Consider the following 18,181-nt stretch of genomic DNA (forward strand, 5'->3'; position numbering starts at 1 on the left):
CACTGCCAGAGCTCCTTGATGTACAAGTGTGCACCTCCCTTCAAGATGATCTGGATCTTTCGGCGAGGTCTCTCTCCACATTTTTGCCCCAGCTCCATCTCACAGTTTTACCCTTAATCTTACCTTAACGAGGTACCACATTTTCAATAGGACTTTTGTCTTTTTTAATTATTCAAGTGTGTGGTTTTCAAGGCTGTATGTAAGTCCCTTAAACCACTTATGGCCGTGAAAAATCATTGCATTTTTTTAGTGTCGTTAAAATAGAATTCCTGCAATTTTTAAGTTAAAAGTATATTTATAAAGTCTTGCAATTTAAAATTTTCAATTAAATTTGATCATGTATCAGGTTACTGGACAAAAATTTGTGTATGATCAAATGAAAACTATAACAATATAACTTATAAATCTGAAATTCTCCGAGAGATAACGTTACATGATGAAATGTTCATATCACGTAAACACAGAATTTTGACACATCAATATTTTTTCCTTAAAGCTGTGCATAACCACATGTTGAAGCGGAGAACGTTTCTTACTGCTCAAGTGACCGTGCTTGTTTAATGAGGGTCTCGTTCGGAATGTTTGACGAGTGGTGCGACGCCGCAGGGTGCGGACACGCGGGTGTGGCCCGCGGAGGGCTGCCAGGGACGCAACCTGGCTCAGGTGCTGGGCGAGACCAAGGAGCTGAACAAGGCCCTCAGGATGGAGGTGGAGGATCTCAGGCAGAAGCTCAGGGACGCTCAGGGCGACATGAAGGTGCGTGCTCGTGTACATCTGGGCAGCTTCCTCATCACGGCACTTGCTCCCACTGCACTGTGTTCACACATTCATTACTTCACAGACTTGAGTTTCCCTCAGCGTTTATTTGTAACTTTTACACCTGTTTAACGTACAAAGTAATTTTTTCATCTTATGGCTCTGCTTAATCCGCCACCAGAAATCGACATAAGTAACTTTCAATGCTTATGTAACAAAACATCAGTAGACAGCAATCAAGATAAATGATTCAACCTACAAAAGATATCGAGGCCAGATTCATTAAATACATTTTAAGATGGGGCAAAGTGTTTACTGTAGTGAATGATGTGCATTTATGCCTGCCTGATCTTGTCAATTTCATCTTCTACAGGTTATGTTTAGATACTATGTTAAATTATGCAGTTAGATGTTTACATATATTACTTTACTTACAATTTTATGTTTTTAGATTATTTTGCAAACTGGAATTAACTTTAATAAAGTTCAGTTGACACTAATGCTCAAGAAAAAAGTAAGTATTACATGTGACAAAATACTTAAATAAATCATTTATCTTTTATAATAATGTAATAACGTACACTGCCTACTATCTGACAGTTACATAATCACTTGCTACTTGCTAGTGTGCCGTGTGCCTGCACAACTGTTTGCAAACACTGAACTGTGAGTGAAGTTCTCGCCACAACGTGCTGGATGCGTGGAGAGGCCCCGTGAGGCTGTGCTTGTGTGCGGGGCAGGTTCTGCGGCTGAGGGGCAGCCACGGGAGGAGCGCGTGCGGGCCCGGGGACGACCACAGCTTCCCCGCGCACCAGCGGGAGGAGCTGGTGCAGCAGCTCGAGACCATCAACCTCAAGGTTGGCTCTCCGGACCCAGCGCACGCCGAGTCGCTCCCCAACACTGTCCCCGTTACCTAGAAACACAGCACCACTAAGTCAAGTAGCAGCTCTCCTAATTGTAAAATGATTATGATGAATTGGCCACAAAGTTTTTTTTTTATTTTCAAACTTGGGATAAAATATACTAGTGACCAGATGTAAGAAAATGGGTTGATAATGAATAAAATGCACAATAAAATTAATGTTCATTTTTTTGCTGTGATGATATTTTGAAGGCCTTATACTTTTAAACTTATTTATATGATGTAGACATTCTCATATTTATTCTCAATCTTGGAAATGGAATCAGTCCAGTTAAAACCTGTATGCAATTAATTAAATTTCATCAACATCGTGCAAGCTTCGAAAAAATTATTCAATATAAGCCTTGTGGTTGCTTTAGTGACTTCAGTTACCATCACGTTGCTGTGGAAAGAGGAGTATTGAAACTGGTACAGTAGTAAGTATAAGTAAACGATAAGGCCTTAATTCTAGGTCTCTGCCAATTTAAGTTTTTCAGTTTGTCAAATACGAACAACAAATTATTCGTGAATACAAATATCAATTTGAATATTAAGAATGATATTTAAAATCCCATTAAAAAAAAAAATTTTTTTCACATCTAACAACGTGTGGAAATTTAGGCATATCATACTAAAATTTTAGGTTAGGATGTCAGCTACAGTAATTATGTGGAAAATGTTTGTTAAAATATTTAAATTATGAAATAAAAAAACAGTTTTTAACTATGCAGCTAACCTATCCTAACCTAATTTTACGTAACCAACCTACCTTTCATTTCAGGTTCTATTTACCTTATATTCCAGAACTTGCTGGTTTACATGTTGATCCAGAAAATTGTTCGCTAATCACAAAATACCATGAAACCCATTGCAATCCATTTCTTAAAAAATGTGATTAATATTTAAAAAGCTGTATTCCGAAATTAGTGATTAATTGAGCTCATATTTACACATTTAAACTCTAGTCATTCATTAGTTTAGTTGTTAATGCCACGAGGTAAATTGTATTTTTTAGTTCAGCAATATTGTAAACACAATTTCTGCTATTTTTATCTGGAATCTTACAGCCATTATTTACTTTTTAAAATATATTTTTGATTCCGTTTCCTCATAGATACATACCTACATCAAGATAGCTGCTACTGTCTGGCATGGTGTTAGATCGAGTAGGACTATCGATTTATAGTCTGTTGAAAGTATGACTTTTACATCTATTAATAGCCATCACAGTGGAGTGTTGGTGTTTTGTGGTGTTGTAGTACATGGATGTTGACATTTATTTATTTATTTTCTTCCCACTTCTGGTGCGTGTTTATTTTGAAAATAATACAAATAATGTTATGTTTTCAAGTTTTAAATGACAAATATGCCGTGTTTTGAATAATTTGTGCGATTTTCCATTACTGTTTAGAGAGACAGTAGTAAAAAATAACTTGAAATACTTTTTGCATGTTTAAAACATCACTTATTGTTCATGTTTTGATTATGAAGTACCATTAAAACTTCACAGAAATGACTTGACCTCAACAGTGAACATTGGTAGGATATGACAAACTCATGAAGTATGCTATGTCAAATATTTGTAAGGAAACAAATATTCGTTAAATTTCAAAGTGTTAGTATTTCGGGTTGAATCGAATACGAATAGATTATTACTCATATTCAAAAATTTGAATATTTGTACAGGCCTATGTATTTCAATAGTAGTACACTACCAGTTTTGTTAATTTGGAGATACAAAGTGGTTGATTCGTTAAATATTGCAGTGCGTATGCTGGAGGTGTTGCACTTAAAATTAAAAAAAAAAAAACAATTATTGACTTTTATGAATATTAACGTTCAGATAACTCAATACTAGTTTAAAGGTGAGTTCTACTACTATTAAATTAAGGCCTTTATATACATTTGTTGATAAAAAAAAGGGGAATTATAGGGAGTTAGGCTAGTCATGGGTGAAGGATTTGATATAACATGTTCTCTTTCAGCTCAATTAAATTGGTCTAAGTAATGGAAGTCGTGAAAGTGACTTTTTTATTTGTTTGTGTAGGTCTACAAATGCCAATCTGTGAATATCGTCTCTTTAATTTAAAATATTAACACGGTATATTTTGGTTACATTTACATAGAGGGTTTCAAATGTCGTACTACTTATTTGGTTTGACCATAAAAACTTGTAAAGTAGTTATCTTTGAAAGATTTGTGCAATGGGAGTGCATGACTTGATGTAAGTTTTTGGACATATGCCATTGCAAAAACTTTTTCTGTTGAAACGTTGCATGTTTCTGTTTTGGTAAAACTATTGTGTTCGTTTCGTCTTATCGTTTTGTCGTGTTTTTGTCTCGTTTCAACAGTTGTGCTGAATTATTTTGGGTTCAATATTTATTGTGTTGTCATCATTTGTGGGGTTTTTTTCTTTCTCTTAGTACATTTTTCTTTGTTTTTCTTTGTTTGTTGACCATATTCCTGTTACGGAATATTTTGTGGTGTTTATATCCTTGACAACAGCAATTTTTTTGCTTAATTTTGTGTTTTCTGTCTTTTTTTGGGTATTTTATTTATTTATTTCTTTATTTTAATTTTTTAGTTTTTTCTTCAACAGAAAAAGGTTTTTGCAATGGCGTATGTCCAAAAACTTACATCAAGTGTTGTAAATTAGTGTGAGAATCTGGAAGCTGTACAGCCGTGCGTGCGGGCACAGTGTTCGCAGATGGAGGCCGACCTCCAGGCCGTGCTGGACGAGAAGGAGGAGCTGGTGACGGAGCGCGACGGCTACAAGTGCAAGGCCCACCGCCTCAACCACCAGCTGCACACGCTGCTGCGGGGGGACTCCACCCGGGCCCTGGACGTCGACGCGCTCGTCATGGAGAACAGGTGGCGGCCCCTCCACTCCCTGCCGGAAGTTGCTCCACGCAGGGGCGTAACCAGGGGGGGGTTTTTAGGGGTTCAAACCCTCCCCCCCCCTTAGCACAAAATCCTTAATTAATTTCTTATTCATCACTCAAACAAATTTCATATTAAAATTAATAAAAATTTTACCATTACAATATTTAAATTTAAGAACCGAAAACTGCTAAAATAGCACTATTTTACACCTTAAAATCCAAATTTTCCCGGGGGAGGACCCCCGGACCCCCCGCTTTAATACGAGGGGGGGGGGGGGGCATGCTTCTTAACATCCCCTATACACAAATCCTGGCTACGCCACTGGTTCCACGATTCCCTCAACCACCTTTCGTTGGATCAGCGTTGACTGCCGGCCCATCAGGGATAACGGAAAACAGGGTCAAAGCAGAAGAGACATAATTCATGATACAGTATACTTGTTGTATTGAAGAAAACATGTATGAAACAATTTTTACAGCTTTCATTCGTGTTATCACACATAATGAAGACATGTTTACAGTAAAATCTCACTTACTTGGGAAAAGTAACTCACAAGCTTCTACTATTTGCTAATTACCTATGGTTGCAGCCTCCTCTGTGAAGTTTAACAATAATAATACTTTAGTAAAATTCACCAAACAGTAGCATTTGCTTGGTAACATTTGCATTTACTCCTTTTTCTAACCACCAATGTACAGTAAAAGATATTAATGACATTGCTCGCTCAAATTTTTATATATAAAAGAAGCTAATTTATTTTTAGCTTATGAGTAAAAGTCCAAACACTGTCTGTAGTTATCAGACGTGTTCCCCTCTTTCTTGCTAAGCTGGTAATCACGCAGCTAGTTCCCCCCCCCCCCCCAATCACAACCAGTCCAAAAAAAAAGCAGCTGCAATTCCTGCTTCTTTTTTTTAACGGCACAAATTAGGGTGTCTTAGGTTTCTCTACTTTGCAGGGGCATCATCACTCCTTAGGAATAGGTAGCAGCAAGTAAAGTTACCTTAGGTGAAATCTTGTACCAATTTACCATGGGAAAGTTCTTCTTAAGGTGGTGTGAAGCATGGAATGGTTCATTTAGATCATTCAACAAAAACATAGCCAACCTCGACCTCTTCAGTTAGGCAATCCCATCGTCGACCCATGGCTCGCGACCACTGCCTTAGCCACATGTACTACTTTCCACAATCAGCTCTGGAACAGCAGTCTTGTGGCGTCCCAGTCGTCTCAATCATCGTCTCAATCATCGTCGTCATCCCAGTCATCGTCGTTCTAATCATTGTCTCGGTTATTATTCCAGTCATCGCCCCAGTTGTCACCGTCACCGTCATCGTCATTGTCTGCTTCCAGCCTGCGGCCATGCCAGCAAACTAAAATGCCTCCTCATCTTCCTCTGTCACTTGCCATTCTTCATCCTTCACTTTATTCAGTCTACTCCTCTATCCTACACTCATTTAACTATCTGCTTTTGACACCTCCTCCTTGGTCTTTATTACATCATTTTTCTGCACAGCCTTTCTTTTCCCATTCTCTGCACGTGGCCATACCATCTCATTTTTGCTTTTTCAATGATCTCATTCAAGTCCTGTACTTGCTCTTGCTTCCACCATTTCATTCCTGATCCTGTCTTGCCTCGTAACTGCCAGCACACTCCTCATTAACTTCATTACTATTGCTCTGATATTCCCAGAATCTCTCTTATCTACAGTCCAAGTCTTTGTTCCATAAGTGATTATGGGCACATAGTTGGTATTGATATTAGTAGTCTCTAAAGCTAGCCTAGCAATTGAGTGAAAGGATTTGTGTGATAAATTTTATTATTTATGTGTGCATGTGTGTGCATGAATTCAAGTACTATAATTATTGAACTCATACACCTACATGGTGAAGGAATCGAGCACCAAGAAAGAATTGTTGCTGTACTCACCACCCTCAGTTGAGTGTTATATTATTGTTGTTGCAAGGGGGAAGACCAGAGGAGGAGAGGGGGAAGAGCGGATGTGGCACGACCTTGTACAGAGAAAGGTCTTTAATCCGGTAGTCCATGGTTCGGCACGTTCTGCAATCCAGCGCCAGCCGAGCCCCTCCCGTTCAGACTTTTACCGGTGGATTTCGGCTTTGACCTTGGGCATAAGGTCATGTTACCGTGATACCGGCATTTTTAGTTCACAAAGAGTTTATCATCACTGTCGCTCTTCATTTCAGTACAATGTTTTGTTTTCTAAGGGTTTGCATTTCACTTTTCACGTATTCACATCTGGTATTTGTGTTAAAACAATTTTGACGTTTGACAGTTAGGGAAAATCGTTAATCCGACTTGGCCGTGGCCCCTAACATGCAGGACTAAAGATCATATTTCTTGGCTGCACATGGTCAAGTAATAATTTCATAGTGATAAAAATTGAGCATGATCAAGTCGTTAGTAATGGCTTTTCCTTGACCACTATGTGTTCTTGCGGCAGATACCTCCAGGAGCGATTGCAGCAGACCGAGGAGGAGAAGGAACTGGCTGCTCAAGCGCTGACCAAGTACAAGGTCAGTGCCGCTACCTCACTGTGACAAGTGGTGGAAACATTGGGTGTCTTAAGTTGTAGTCTTTCGTTCTCCGCTGTTGACTGGTTTGTGTTATTTGTGTTCTAGTTTGTTACACTTGGCACGATATAGGCTGAGTTGTGACTACTTTTGTGTGATTTTGAATTAATCAATGGATTTATATTGACGTCCCTCGGCCTATGGTCCCTTATTCCCTGTGGTGAACTGTCCTGATTTGCCCGCGTAGCTCTCGTCGGAGAGAAGGTGGAGTTCTGGCCAACGTGGCCGGGACTGGAAAATACGGGACCTGGAGGGAGCGTTACATAGGTAGAAGGAACAGTAGATGGTAACAAGGATAATACGATGTTGTTCGTTTTCACGAGCTCCTTTTTTCCGTGAAGACTCCTGCCGCAGCCTGGCCGGCACGTCGCGGAACGAGCGTCCTCCCCGCCGCAACCCGGACTCCCGGAAATAATTCTTAGCCACAAAATGCGACCCGACGTGACAAAGAATGCAACCCCGTAGCGAATCGTACCGGTTACGAAAGTTCAGCAGTGCTACGCAGCACGTACGCGACCCGTCACGTAAGCGGAAAAGGTCCAGTAACTACATGTACTGACTGAGAGAGTTCGGCGGTTCGAAGAGGCACATACACGGCCTGTGACGTATGCAACTATAGTCCCGTAACGATACGTAATGACAGAGAGAGTTCGGCTGGTCGAAGAGGCACATACACTGCCTGTGATGTATGCAAATATAGTCCCGAAACGATACGTAATGACAAAGAGAAGTCCAGCGGTACAACGAATGCTGATATAGAGCAGCTCGACTGCAGAGGCAGTCCCGTGACGCTTACACTGACTGCGAACTCGGAGCTAAGATCCACGTCTCCCGAGCGGAGCGGAGCGAGCGCGCGTCTGCTCGTCCCCGCGTCTGGTAAGCCACTGCCCTCCTCCGCCCGTCCGTGAACCGAGGCCCGCGGGCCGCGGAGGAAGGGAGGGGAAATTGGCCGGCGTGGGAGAGGCCCGCCTCGCGGTGAGCCAGGCTGCGATTACATGACTAACATAGAACTTGAAAGAATCAAAGAATTATTAAAACGACATGACAAGTAACTAATTAATGAAACGAAAACACAATTGAATTAATTAATAAGTTACATATTATAAACAAGCGAAGTATTTATACAGCATTTACATACACTATTCCAGACGTGAGATTTCTGTTACGTCACACGTATATATATTTGTGGAGGCTCGTGATTACTTAAAAATGTGCATACAAAACATAACTATTTACAACACCCTGACGTCCGCTGATGAACCAGGGCGCACGCGGGTGCGTCCCTGTTCGTAGGGTGCGTCCCTGTTCGTAGCACTTCACAGCCGGTGCACTAGGGGAAACATACCTCCCTTAGGCCCACGTCGGCAGACAGGTACGGCCTCTGCATCTGGGAGGTAGACATCTGCGAATTGTGATTTTTCAGTTCGAATCGAATTCGAATCGAATTTCAAAAAAATTCAAGAGTTTCGAATTTTTTTCGAATCGAATTTGGGAATATTTATTAAAATAACATAGATCATATGCCTCCTTCCATGTTCAGGTTTTAGAAGAGGACTTCAGTCGAATTAATAACATTGTGTTTTGGCCCAGCGGCTGCCTAATAAGCCCCTTCTATGGTAAATTACACCCAGAACAAATCTTGAGCAACTCATCCACTACCGAGGAACTAAACACCTCTACCTGCAACATCGCAACTAATTCTACTGCTATTTCTAAGCCTACATCTGCTCCTACTTCTGCCTTAGCGCCTGGAGGGGCTTCTCACTAGTTCAGTGTGAAACTTAAAAATGAGGAGTTTATTTTATTTTATTTTATTTTATCAGAATGTAAGAGGCTTGAGAACCAAAGCAATTGAATTTTTTGAAAACATCTCGCGTAGTGATAATGATTTAGTATGTCTAACTGAAACTTGGTTCACCGATAATAGTCTGAATTCTCATTATTTCAACAATAATTACCTTATTTACAGATCTGATAGGGACCCTGTATTAACTTTGAAGAGTAGAGGTGGTGGTGTCCTGACTGCTGTTAATAAACATAAATTCAAAAATGTAACATCTACGCATGAATATGACTATCCAGGAATAGAAGCTGTCTGGATAAATATAAGAACACATGATAAACCTTTAATCATTGGGAATATCTATATTCCCCCTCAAACAACTCCTTCAGCTTACACTTCATACTTTGAGGCCCTTGAAGATAAGTTTGTGAATTCTGATGTCTCTTTATTAATAATTGGTGATTTTAATGTTCCAGGCATTGTCTGGCCTCAATTACATACCCAAAATATAGTTCATTCAAATATTAAGTCGAAAGCCAGATCATTAATCAACTTTGTATCAGCAAGAGGTTTAATTCAGCTTAATCAAACTCAACCTTCGGCCCAACTCTTGGACCTATGTCTCACTAATATTGAATCATGTCTGGTTAGCAAAGCTCTGGAACCACTAGTTAAAGAAGATAGCTTTCATCCTGCATTAGAGATAAACTTCCAATTTGATATGTCAATAAACGATAATACACCGTCTTCATATAAAAACTATAAGATTGGTGACTATCTCGGCCTTTTTATTGCTCTTAGGGACCATGACTGGTCAATTTTATACAATTCTAAAAATATAAATACCATGGTTGACTACTTAACGTGTACAATGAATGATCTTATAGATTTATTTGTACCTACTACTATTAAAAAGGCTAAAAAATATCCCCTATGGTATTCCAACCAACTAATAAAATCTCTTAAGAAGAAATCGCACTATCATAAATTATATAAACAAAATCTGAATCCTTTTTACTATTTATTATTCTCAGATTACCGTAAGGAAACTAAATCACTTATGTGTAGGGATAAATCAAACTGGCTTTGTAATATTAACAATAAAATTAAGCAAAACCCTAAAAAATTTTGGAATTATGTTAAAATAATGAGAAAGGGTTATAGTCAGCATCCCTCAATTAAAATTAATAACTCAATTACGGATAATAATTATTTAATTGCAAATTCCTTTGCTGAATATTTTTCAAGTGTCTATGTTACTACAAATAACACAAATAACCAAAACATATCTCCTTGTTGTTCATACAATATTCCAATGTCTAATATCTCGATTAGTTTAGTCCTATGGAGTATAAAAACCTTAAAATCTACATTGTCCACAGGACCTGATAACATACCAAATTTTATCATCAAAGGTTGCTCCTTAATCCTTGCTCCTCTCTTACAGCATATATATAATTTCAGTATTCTAAATAGCATCTACCCTGATAAATGGAAAATTGCCAAGGTTATTCCTGTACACAAAAAGGGCAAAACTTCTATTGTTTCAAATTATAGGCCTATATCCCTGTTAAATGGATTTGCCAAAATTTTTGACAAAATAATATTTAAACACTTAGCGTTTAACGTAAATAATAGATTGTCTGATTCACAGCATGGGTTCAGAACAGGTAAAACAACCATGACAAACTTAGTCTCCTTTCTTAATCCTATTTATTCAGAAGTCATCACACGTGGTCAAGTAGATGTTTGTTACTTTGATTTAGCTAAAGCTTTCGACACTGTTAATCATCAAATACTACTAAGTAAATGTTCCAAAATTGGGCTAAGTGATAAATATTTATCATGGTTAACAAGCTATTTAAATAACAGAAACTTTTATGTTTCAGTACAGAATATAAGTTCAGATCTCCACCCAACTCCTTCTGGCGTCCCGCAAGGTGGCACACTATCTCCTTTACTTTTCAATATCTACATTGATGATATAATATCTGGATTAAAGAACTCAGTTGGCACTCTTTTTGCCGATGACTTAAAGATATATAGAAAAATCTCTTCATATCATGACAGCTATCTTCTACAATGTGATATTACAGAAATTGCAAATTGGTGCACAAATAATTTGGTCAATCTAAACATGGAAAAAACTGCTATCATTACCTTCTCTAGAAAAACCTACCCATTGCAATATGAATACAAACTTGATAACTCACCTATTAAAAAATCTCAACATGTCAAAGACCTAGGAATTTTACTGGATCAAAAACTATTTTTTCATCTTCACATTGAAAACATTATCTCGGTATCTAACAAAATACTTGGTCTAATTAAATTTATCACCTTTAACACCTCCAATATTGACTCTATTCTCTCCCTCTATACAGCTCTAATAAGATCAAAACTTGAATATGGTTCTATTATATGGAACAGCATCAATAACACTAATATTGAAAAGCTTGACAGGATTCAATCTAAAGTATCTGACTATATTAACAAAAAATTAAATACCATCAATAACATAGATTTAAATTCCCTCCTTGGTTCATTATCAACTAGAAGAAAGATCTTAGATGCCATTTTTGTCTTCCATTGTTATTATGGTAATCTTATATGTCCTCATATATTTGATGTTACTGGCATTAAAATTCCTTCTTTTAATAGCCGTAACCCACCTTTTTTGTGCACACTTTTAAATACAAATGATATTATATATAGACTTGTTAACAATTTTAATATGTATGTTAATCACTTACAACCTACCAGAGAGAAAAAACTTGTTAAAAAAATTATTATTTCGGCATCCAAAGATTAATTATCTTTATGCTCTAATGTTATTACCTAAATTATTTAATACCAGATGTATTAATCTAAGGATACCAACTGTATTTTTCCACATAATATTATATGTTCTGTATTTATACATTTATTACTCTCATGAAACATTTTTGTTATTTTAAGTACTTTTCAGAAGTTAAGCACTCATATGGATATTTGTATGTTATGTTGTCTTGTCTTTGTTTGTCCTACTTTTTGTTGTTCTTATAATTTATTGTTCTGTTCTGTTACTGTATTTGTTTTTTTTACATGTCTTACATGTTGTGCCCACCGTTGGAGCCTTGTGCTGTTGGTGTGGCATGTAACAAATAAATAAATAAATAAATAAATAAATAAATAAAATTTTTTAACATACCACCATTGAAAAACTTGTCACATAATTCACAGTTTAAATCAAGTAACTAAAATTAAAGTGAGACTATATTGAAGAATCACAACCAGATACTCAAAAATTAAAAAAAAAAAATTAAAAATTGTATGTCTATTTAATAGACATATAAATTGTGGTGATTTTCCCTGCAATTCCGACCTCGGTTCTTGTGTGTTATGCTTATGCGACTGTTCGGCTCGTTTGCTATTATTTCCGGTGTGACTGCTGTTTCCTTACACTAACATAAATCACTTCGCAAATCATTTCAAATTGTCATGGAGAAAGGTGAGTTCATCGACATGGTGCGGCAACAACCAGTGGCGTAGCCAGAATTTGTGTATGGTGGGTGTTAAGAAGCATGGCCCCCCCGTATTAAAGCGGGGGTTCGGGGGTCCTCCCCCGGGAAAATTTGGATTTTAAGGTGTAAAATAGTGCTATTTTAGCAGTTTTCGGTACTAAAATTTAAATATTGTAATGGTAAATTTTTTATTAATTTTAATATGAAATTTGTTTGAGTGATCAATAAGAAATTAATTAAAGATTTGGAGCTGGGGGGGGGGGGGGGGTGTTTGAACACCTAACCCCCCCCCCCTCGGGTTAGCCCCTGGCAAAAACAATTCTCTGCGGCTGGTAACTATGTTGCATGCTGTAGAGAAAACTCTCTCACTTGCCACCTTATATAGCATGTTTGACTTTCAAGGATAAAAATATTAATTACAATATCATAACATAAGGAAGTGGTACTAAAGAAAAAAACTAATTTACCGTTTTTATCGCGTAAGCATCGCACATTTTATTCTAAAATCAAGTTTATAATTAGGGGTGAGACCGTGGGTTCACTCTTAGCTGAGTTTTGAAATAAACAAACACCGTCGTATCACTGCGCCGCGTCAGCAAGTGATAGGCAGAATTCATCTTGCGCGCCAAGCACTAGTTGCAACACACAAACTTTAGTACAGTCGGTGCTAATAAAATACCGGAGAAGTAATATAAGAGGAAGCACCGTAGCACTTTGTTCAGCGTAGGTGGTTCATTTGCGAAGTAAAAACTATGCACTTTACGCCTAATAGCTAGCTGTCTACACAAAATCATCACAAGTTTTGATAACAGGATACTCAAGTTTCCTTTTCTTCCCGGGAGTTGTTAATGTCCCAGTGTCCTGTAATTCTTTCCTTGCACGAAGCACACTGCTCTTCGAAACACTCGTAAATTCCGCAGTTAAACTCGCAATATCGTTCACACAATTACCCGGATATTTGTCTGAAAATGTTTTAAAAACATTCAACACAATAGTTTTCTGTGCACTTTTCAAAGGCGTTCCCGTTCTGTGCTTTACAAACCCTTGTCCGGCGTCAGCCATAAAAAACCGTGCGCGCGCGAATCCGAAATACAACTGTTGCGCCGGGCATCAATTGTACACTGTACACACGGCGTCTGCTAACATAATTGTAAGTAAATACTTGCTGACACATATATAACAACAATTGTTATAAAAAAGGCAGTGTAAAAATACTTACAAATGGTACGTAACCAAGGGACTATTTCTTGCGCACGAATAATGTGCGCGGCGGCCGGCAGCCAATGAAAATGTTTGTTTACAAGAGGCTTTGTTTATTCCAAAACCGGAGCGTTGCCTACGAGATTGGGAAGGCCTTCGCATCGCTGCGGTTTTCGCATGTAAAAGTGTCGATACAACTGTAGTTCCAAAAACACCGCAAGATGGCAGGGTTTTACGCTGTAGATTTACGCTGTCGTATATGGGAGTTATCTTCAAAATTTGTAAATTTTAACATAAAAACAAACTAGCGCGGGAATTAGTTGGGTGTTTACATTTAAAAAAATGTGTATGTACTTTTACATTTACATATAAAATATATAATAAAATAAGCATCATAATAATGAATTACAAATTCTACTCACCAATTTTTTCTTGTTGATGTGACGAATACCATGAAAATTCCTTCTTGCAGTTTAAAACATTACAACAATTACCCGACAAAAAATATTCACAGACCCGAGAAATATAGTTACCTATACTATTAACAGTTTCAGTAACTTTCTGCATAAAGGTTTACTGTTGAACTGTTTCGCGCGGTAGTATTTGTCTGTACATCTCATCGCAATGTTGCTCAACAATGGATTTAGCAGCTTCGTCAACAACAACAAGCACAGTTTCTTATTGTCACATTTCGAACATTTAAGAGTGTCAATAAATCTTGTCTTACAATATTGTGTGAGCGATTCTCGTACACCTTTGCTCGGCAAAAATTTTAATGCACTTTTACAAAATTCCACAATGATCATCACAAGAGAAACAAACGAAGCCTTAGCATATCTCAAGCCACTTCTGTCTTGATTATGGATTAGCATATTTAACGGTGAATTACTGGATACTGTGGCTAGCAAGTCGATGCAGTGAATGCAGTTGGTGTTCTCCTCGGCAACTCTTACGTGATAGCCACAAACAAAGGCAACTGATGCAGTTTTCATTGTTGCTGGACAGGCTGCAAAGAAAATTTTGCCAAATGTAAAAATGAAAAACAACTTTACTCGCTAATAATTAAGATTGGGTATCAATACTTACTGTTCAATGGACGATTCAGGATTTCCAGCACAGAATTTGGTAGAACGTCAGTCGACTGGGAAGAGTTGGGCTTTGCATGGCATTGTTTTGAAGATGAAAAGCTTGAATCACTCTCCACATTTGCATACATTGATGCTCGTATAATACCAGTGCGTAGGGTTGTTTGTATTGCATGCAAACATGACCGAGCATCCATAGCATCATTAAAACCTCCAAGTTGCCTTAGATGACTGAAGAACAATTCAATGTCGTCACTCGAAAAGTTTCTAGTTAAGACATAGTGAAAACCATTGTCCAGCAAATATGTTATGCAGGCAACTGTTGATTTTGTAGTGATTACAAGTGCTTCATAGGTCTCTGAGCTAAAGGTTTCGTTTCGGTTTCGACCAAGTTGTTGAATATAAGCTACATAAGGCAGGAATGTTTGTGTAAGCCACTGAAGATGTTCATCACTCACGGAAAAGAAGTGCAGTTTGTCCATATTCCTTGATCTACAGGATTGTGTTCTGTTGCAAACATAATGAATGTCAAACCACTTTCTCACTATTTTCATGAAGTGAACTGTTGCCTGTAGACTGTCTTTGTCGGGAAAGTGTTCACTTGAAAGTGTGCTGCATGTCTCAAGTGCAGCAGTCACTGGTTCAGAAAATAACAGTTTTGCTCGTTTTACATTCATTTTTTCCAAATTTGAAGGATATACCATCTTCCGAGACAAATTCCGAACAGGGGTAAACACAGAGTTTTTATGTAACTTATATAAAGTTTGCACATGTTTTCCTGTTATCTGAGTCCCATTTAGCCTGAATGTCCTGTCCAGAAACTGTGTCCTGATATTTTTTATTATGTGACTCTGGTCAAAGCTAAGGAATATTTTTCTTGTCTTGTCTGTAGGATGATTTATCACTTATGTGACAGGCCCTTCACATAATTTCTCATACATTGCCACATTTACAATGGAATTATCAGTAACAATTCTCAGCACACAAAATCCCACTTTTTCAATGGCTTCTATTACTTGCAGAGTTTTTGTGTACAGTTGCGAGCCATCTAAATTCTTGCAAAAGAAAAATGCAACAGGAATTTGTATCTTGGCAGAAATTCCTCTAAAAATGAAACATAGAAGTATATTTGCCAATTCATCACCATTGTCCATTTTTTCGTCTGATAATTCGTTCCAACCATGAAACTGATCAAGCTGCCTATCGTATAACAACTTGGGCTGAATTGACATCTCATCAATAATGAGTGAACCAATCCGTTCTTGATATGTGCTTAGTGCCTCAAATTCTGTTATCATCGTCTCTGTATGATTTCATCAGTGATTCCTGTTTGACCAGAACAATTCCCTACATATTTTTTTATGGTGGATTTGTGCGGCAAGTGTAATATGTTCATTTCTCTTGCGAAGTTGTAACCTTTCGGTGAAAACATTTCCCAAAGAGAGGAAATTTTTAATGTCTCTTCTGAATATGGCAATTTTCCTTTACCAAACATCCGCAGTTGCTCCAATATAAATTTCGCTTTCAAACTATTATCATTTTTAGCTGCGATTAAATTGGAATACATTTTTTCAGCATGGGAAACTTTCTTTTTTCTTTTAACTGTCTTCCTAGTTCTTTATTTTTTGCTCGTAATTTGGTGATTATTTTATTCTTTTTTACAATGATGTGTGACGAATATTTCTTTGCAACCACTTTATGTGAACATCGACATTTGATTTTGTCTAGATCAATTTGAACTGAAACAGAATTTGCATTAAAATTCGCATCACTATCTGCAATGTCTGAGTTACAGCACTGTTCTGTAATAGTACTTCTTTGTTGAGGGAATGCACAATTGTGTGTCCTCTTTTTGGGAAGTTTACGGGCCTGTTTTTTATTTTCAACCATGTATGATGGATACCCAGGGAAAATAGTAGGAACAGAATTCGCAAGTAGTCTCTTGATTTTAGTAGAAATACTAAAGCATTCATTACTAAAATGTTTGCTGCAGACAACTGACCTAGCTGAAGGCTGCCATTTATCACTGCTATCAGGACTTTCCTGTCGTGAAATGACTTTAAGCCATTTGTCACGCAAATCACAATTTGTTGGAAACTGATGAAATGAAATGCCAGTCACCTGTGAGGAATCACTTTTGCAAAATGGTACACATCAATACACCATCTTAAAATATAAACAAATAAGTAAATGTATGTCTTTTTACAGTGCGCAGCAATTCTAAAGAGTTTTACACATCAAAATCATTAAATCCATAGCCAAACGAACTAGCACAGCGTTTATAATGCAATGTTTTCATCATTTTGCACCATTATATCAAATAACTCTTTAGAATATTATATTACCAAAGTACATGCAAAATAGTCGAAATCATTAATTTCTCGCAACTTATAACCGGTAAAGTCCACTTTCTTGCACACGGCTAACAAATAAACTCCAGGAAAATGTTCTTTCATTAACAATTCGACATTTCATGTCATAAGCCATGTGCTAATTTACAGTGTAAACACCTGCGCTCTAGCGGCGTTGTGCGAACTACATTCAATGTTCCACCTGGAAATCATTGATGCGAAGGCCTTCCCAATCTCGTAGGCAACGACCGGAGAATACTATTATGCAAAAAAAAAAAAGTAATCCATAAAAACAAAACTTATTCATGGAAAGTACGTTTATTTAAAAAGTAGGCTTTGCGAAAGCAAGCTAAATAATTTAAATTAATGAGTGATGCAATAAAACCATTTTATTCCAACGTATAAAAAATAAACCCGTAACAAGATCGTGATTTGTAACTATACTCATAACGATCGTGTGGGTTAACTAGGTTATTTACAGAGAGCGCGCGTGCATGCAGTCTGCGAGCTATCGATATCAATTTTCGACTACGTGCGTCGTGCGCGCGCTCTATACATAAATACAGGAATCAACACAACCAAACTGGCGCTGCTTACGTTTTTATAAGCGGTATAAAGCGACTCCAAAGACGTTAAAGATGAAGTTTTTAACTTTTAAAAACGTCTTTAAAACATGATTTACACATCAGATTACTTTGTAATAGGATTAATTAAGTTTGTAAGCAGTTTTATCAGAACGAACGGCGTAAACTGCGTAAAGCAATAGGCGCGTTGTAAACAACGGGAATTTATTGCATTACATCAAATGAGGTTAAAACGGGACAGAAATAGAATTGTTCAAATAACGTGAAAACGTAAATAACGGTAACGTAAATAAGGGGTATCGATGTATGATTTTTTGTAAGTGGAAGATGTAATCGTCCATTTACATTTTTTTTTAAAAACGGGGGAGGGGGATGTCTTAAATAAGTATACCCGGGCCAGATTTTGCAAGTCGAATTATTGTAAAATGAATTCGATTCGAATTTACGAATCGAATATCAAAAAATTCGAACTCGAATTCGGAAATTTCGAATATTCGCACAACGACTGTCGTCAATATGTTATATGTATAGTTTTTTAATTAGTT

General features: G+C 37.4%; 1 protein-coding gene across 1 annotated transcript in view; it reads left to right on the forward strand.

The window, feature by feature from the left end:
* LOC134530429 (coiled-coil domain-containing protein 149) overlaps window positions 1-18,181 on the forward strand; it is a 34,853-nt gene that overhangs the window by 3,138 nt on the left and 13,534 nt on the right. The window contains exons 3-6 of the mRNA XM_063365243.1: window positions 607-756; window positions 1,497-1,613; window positions 4,356-4,528; window positions 7,001-7,073. Of these exons, the coding sequence (XP_063221313.1) occupies window positions 607-756; window positions 1,497-1,613; window positions 4,356-4,528; window positions 7,001-7,073 (513 nt within the window). The remainder of the gene's footprint in view (window positions 1-606; window positions 757-1,496; window positions 1,614-4,355; window positions 4,529-7,000; window positions 7,074-18,181) is intronic.

Source organism: Bacillus rossius, chromosome 3, assembly GCF_032445375.1.
Source record: "Bacillus rossius redtenbacheri isolate Brsri chromosome 3, Brsri_v3, whole genome shotgun sequence".
NCBI classification, from domain to species: domain Eukaryota; kingdom Metazoa; phylum Arthropoda; class Insecta; order Phasmatodea; family Bacillidae; genus Bacillus; species Bacillus rossius.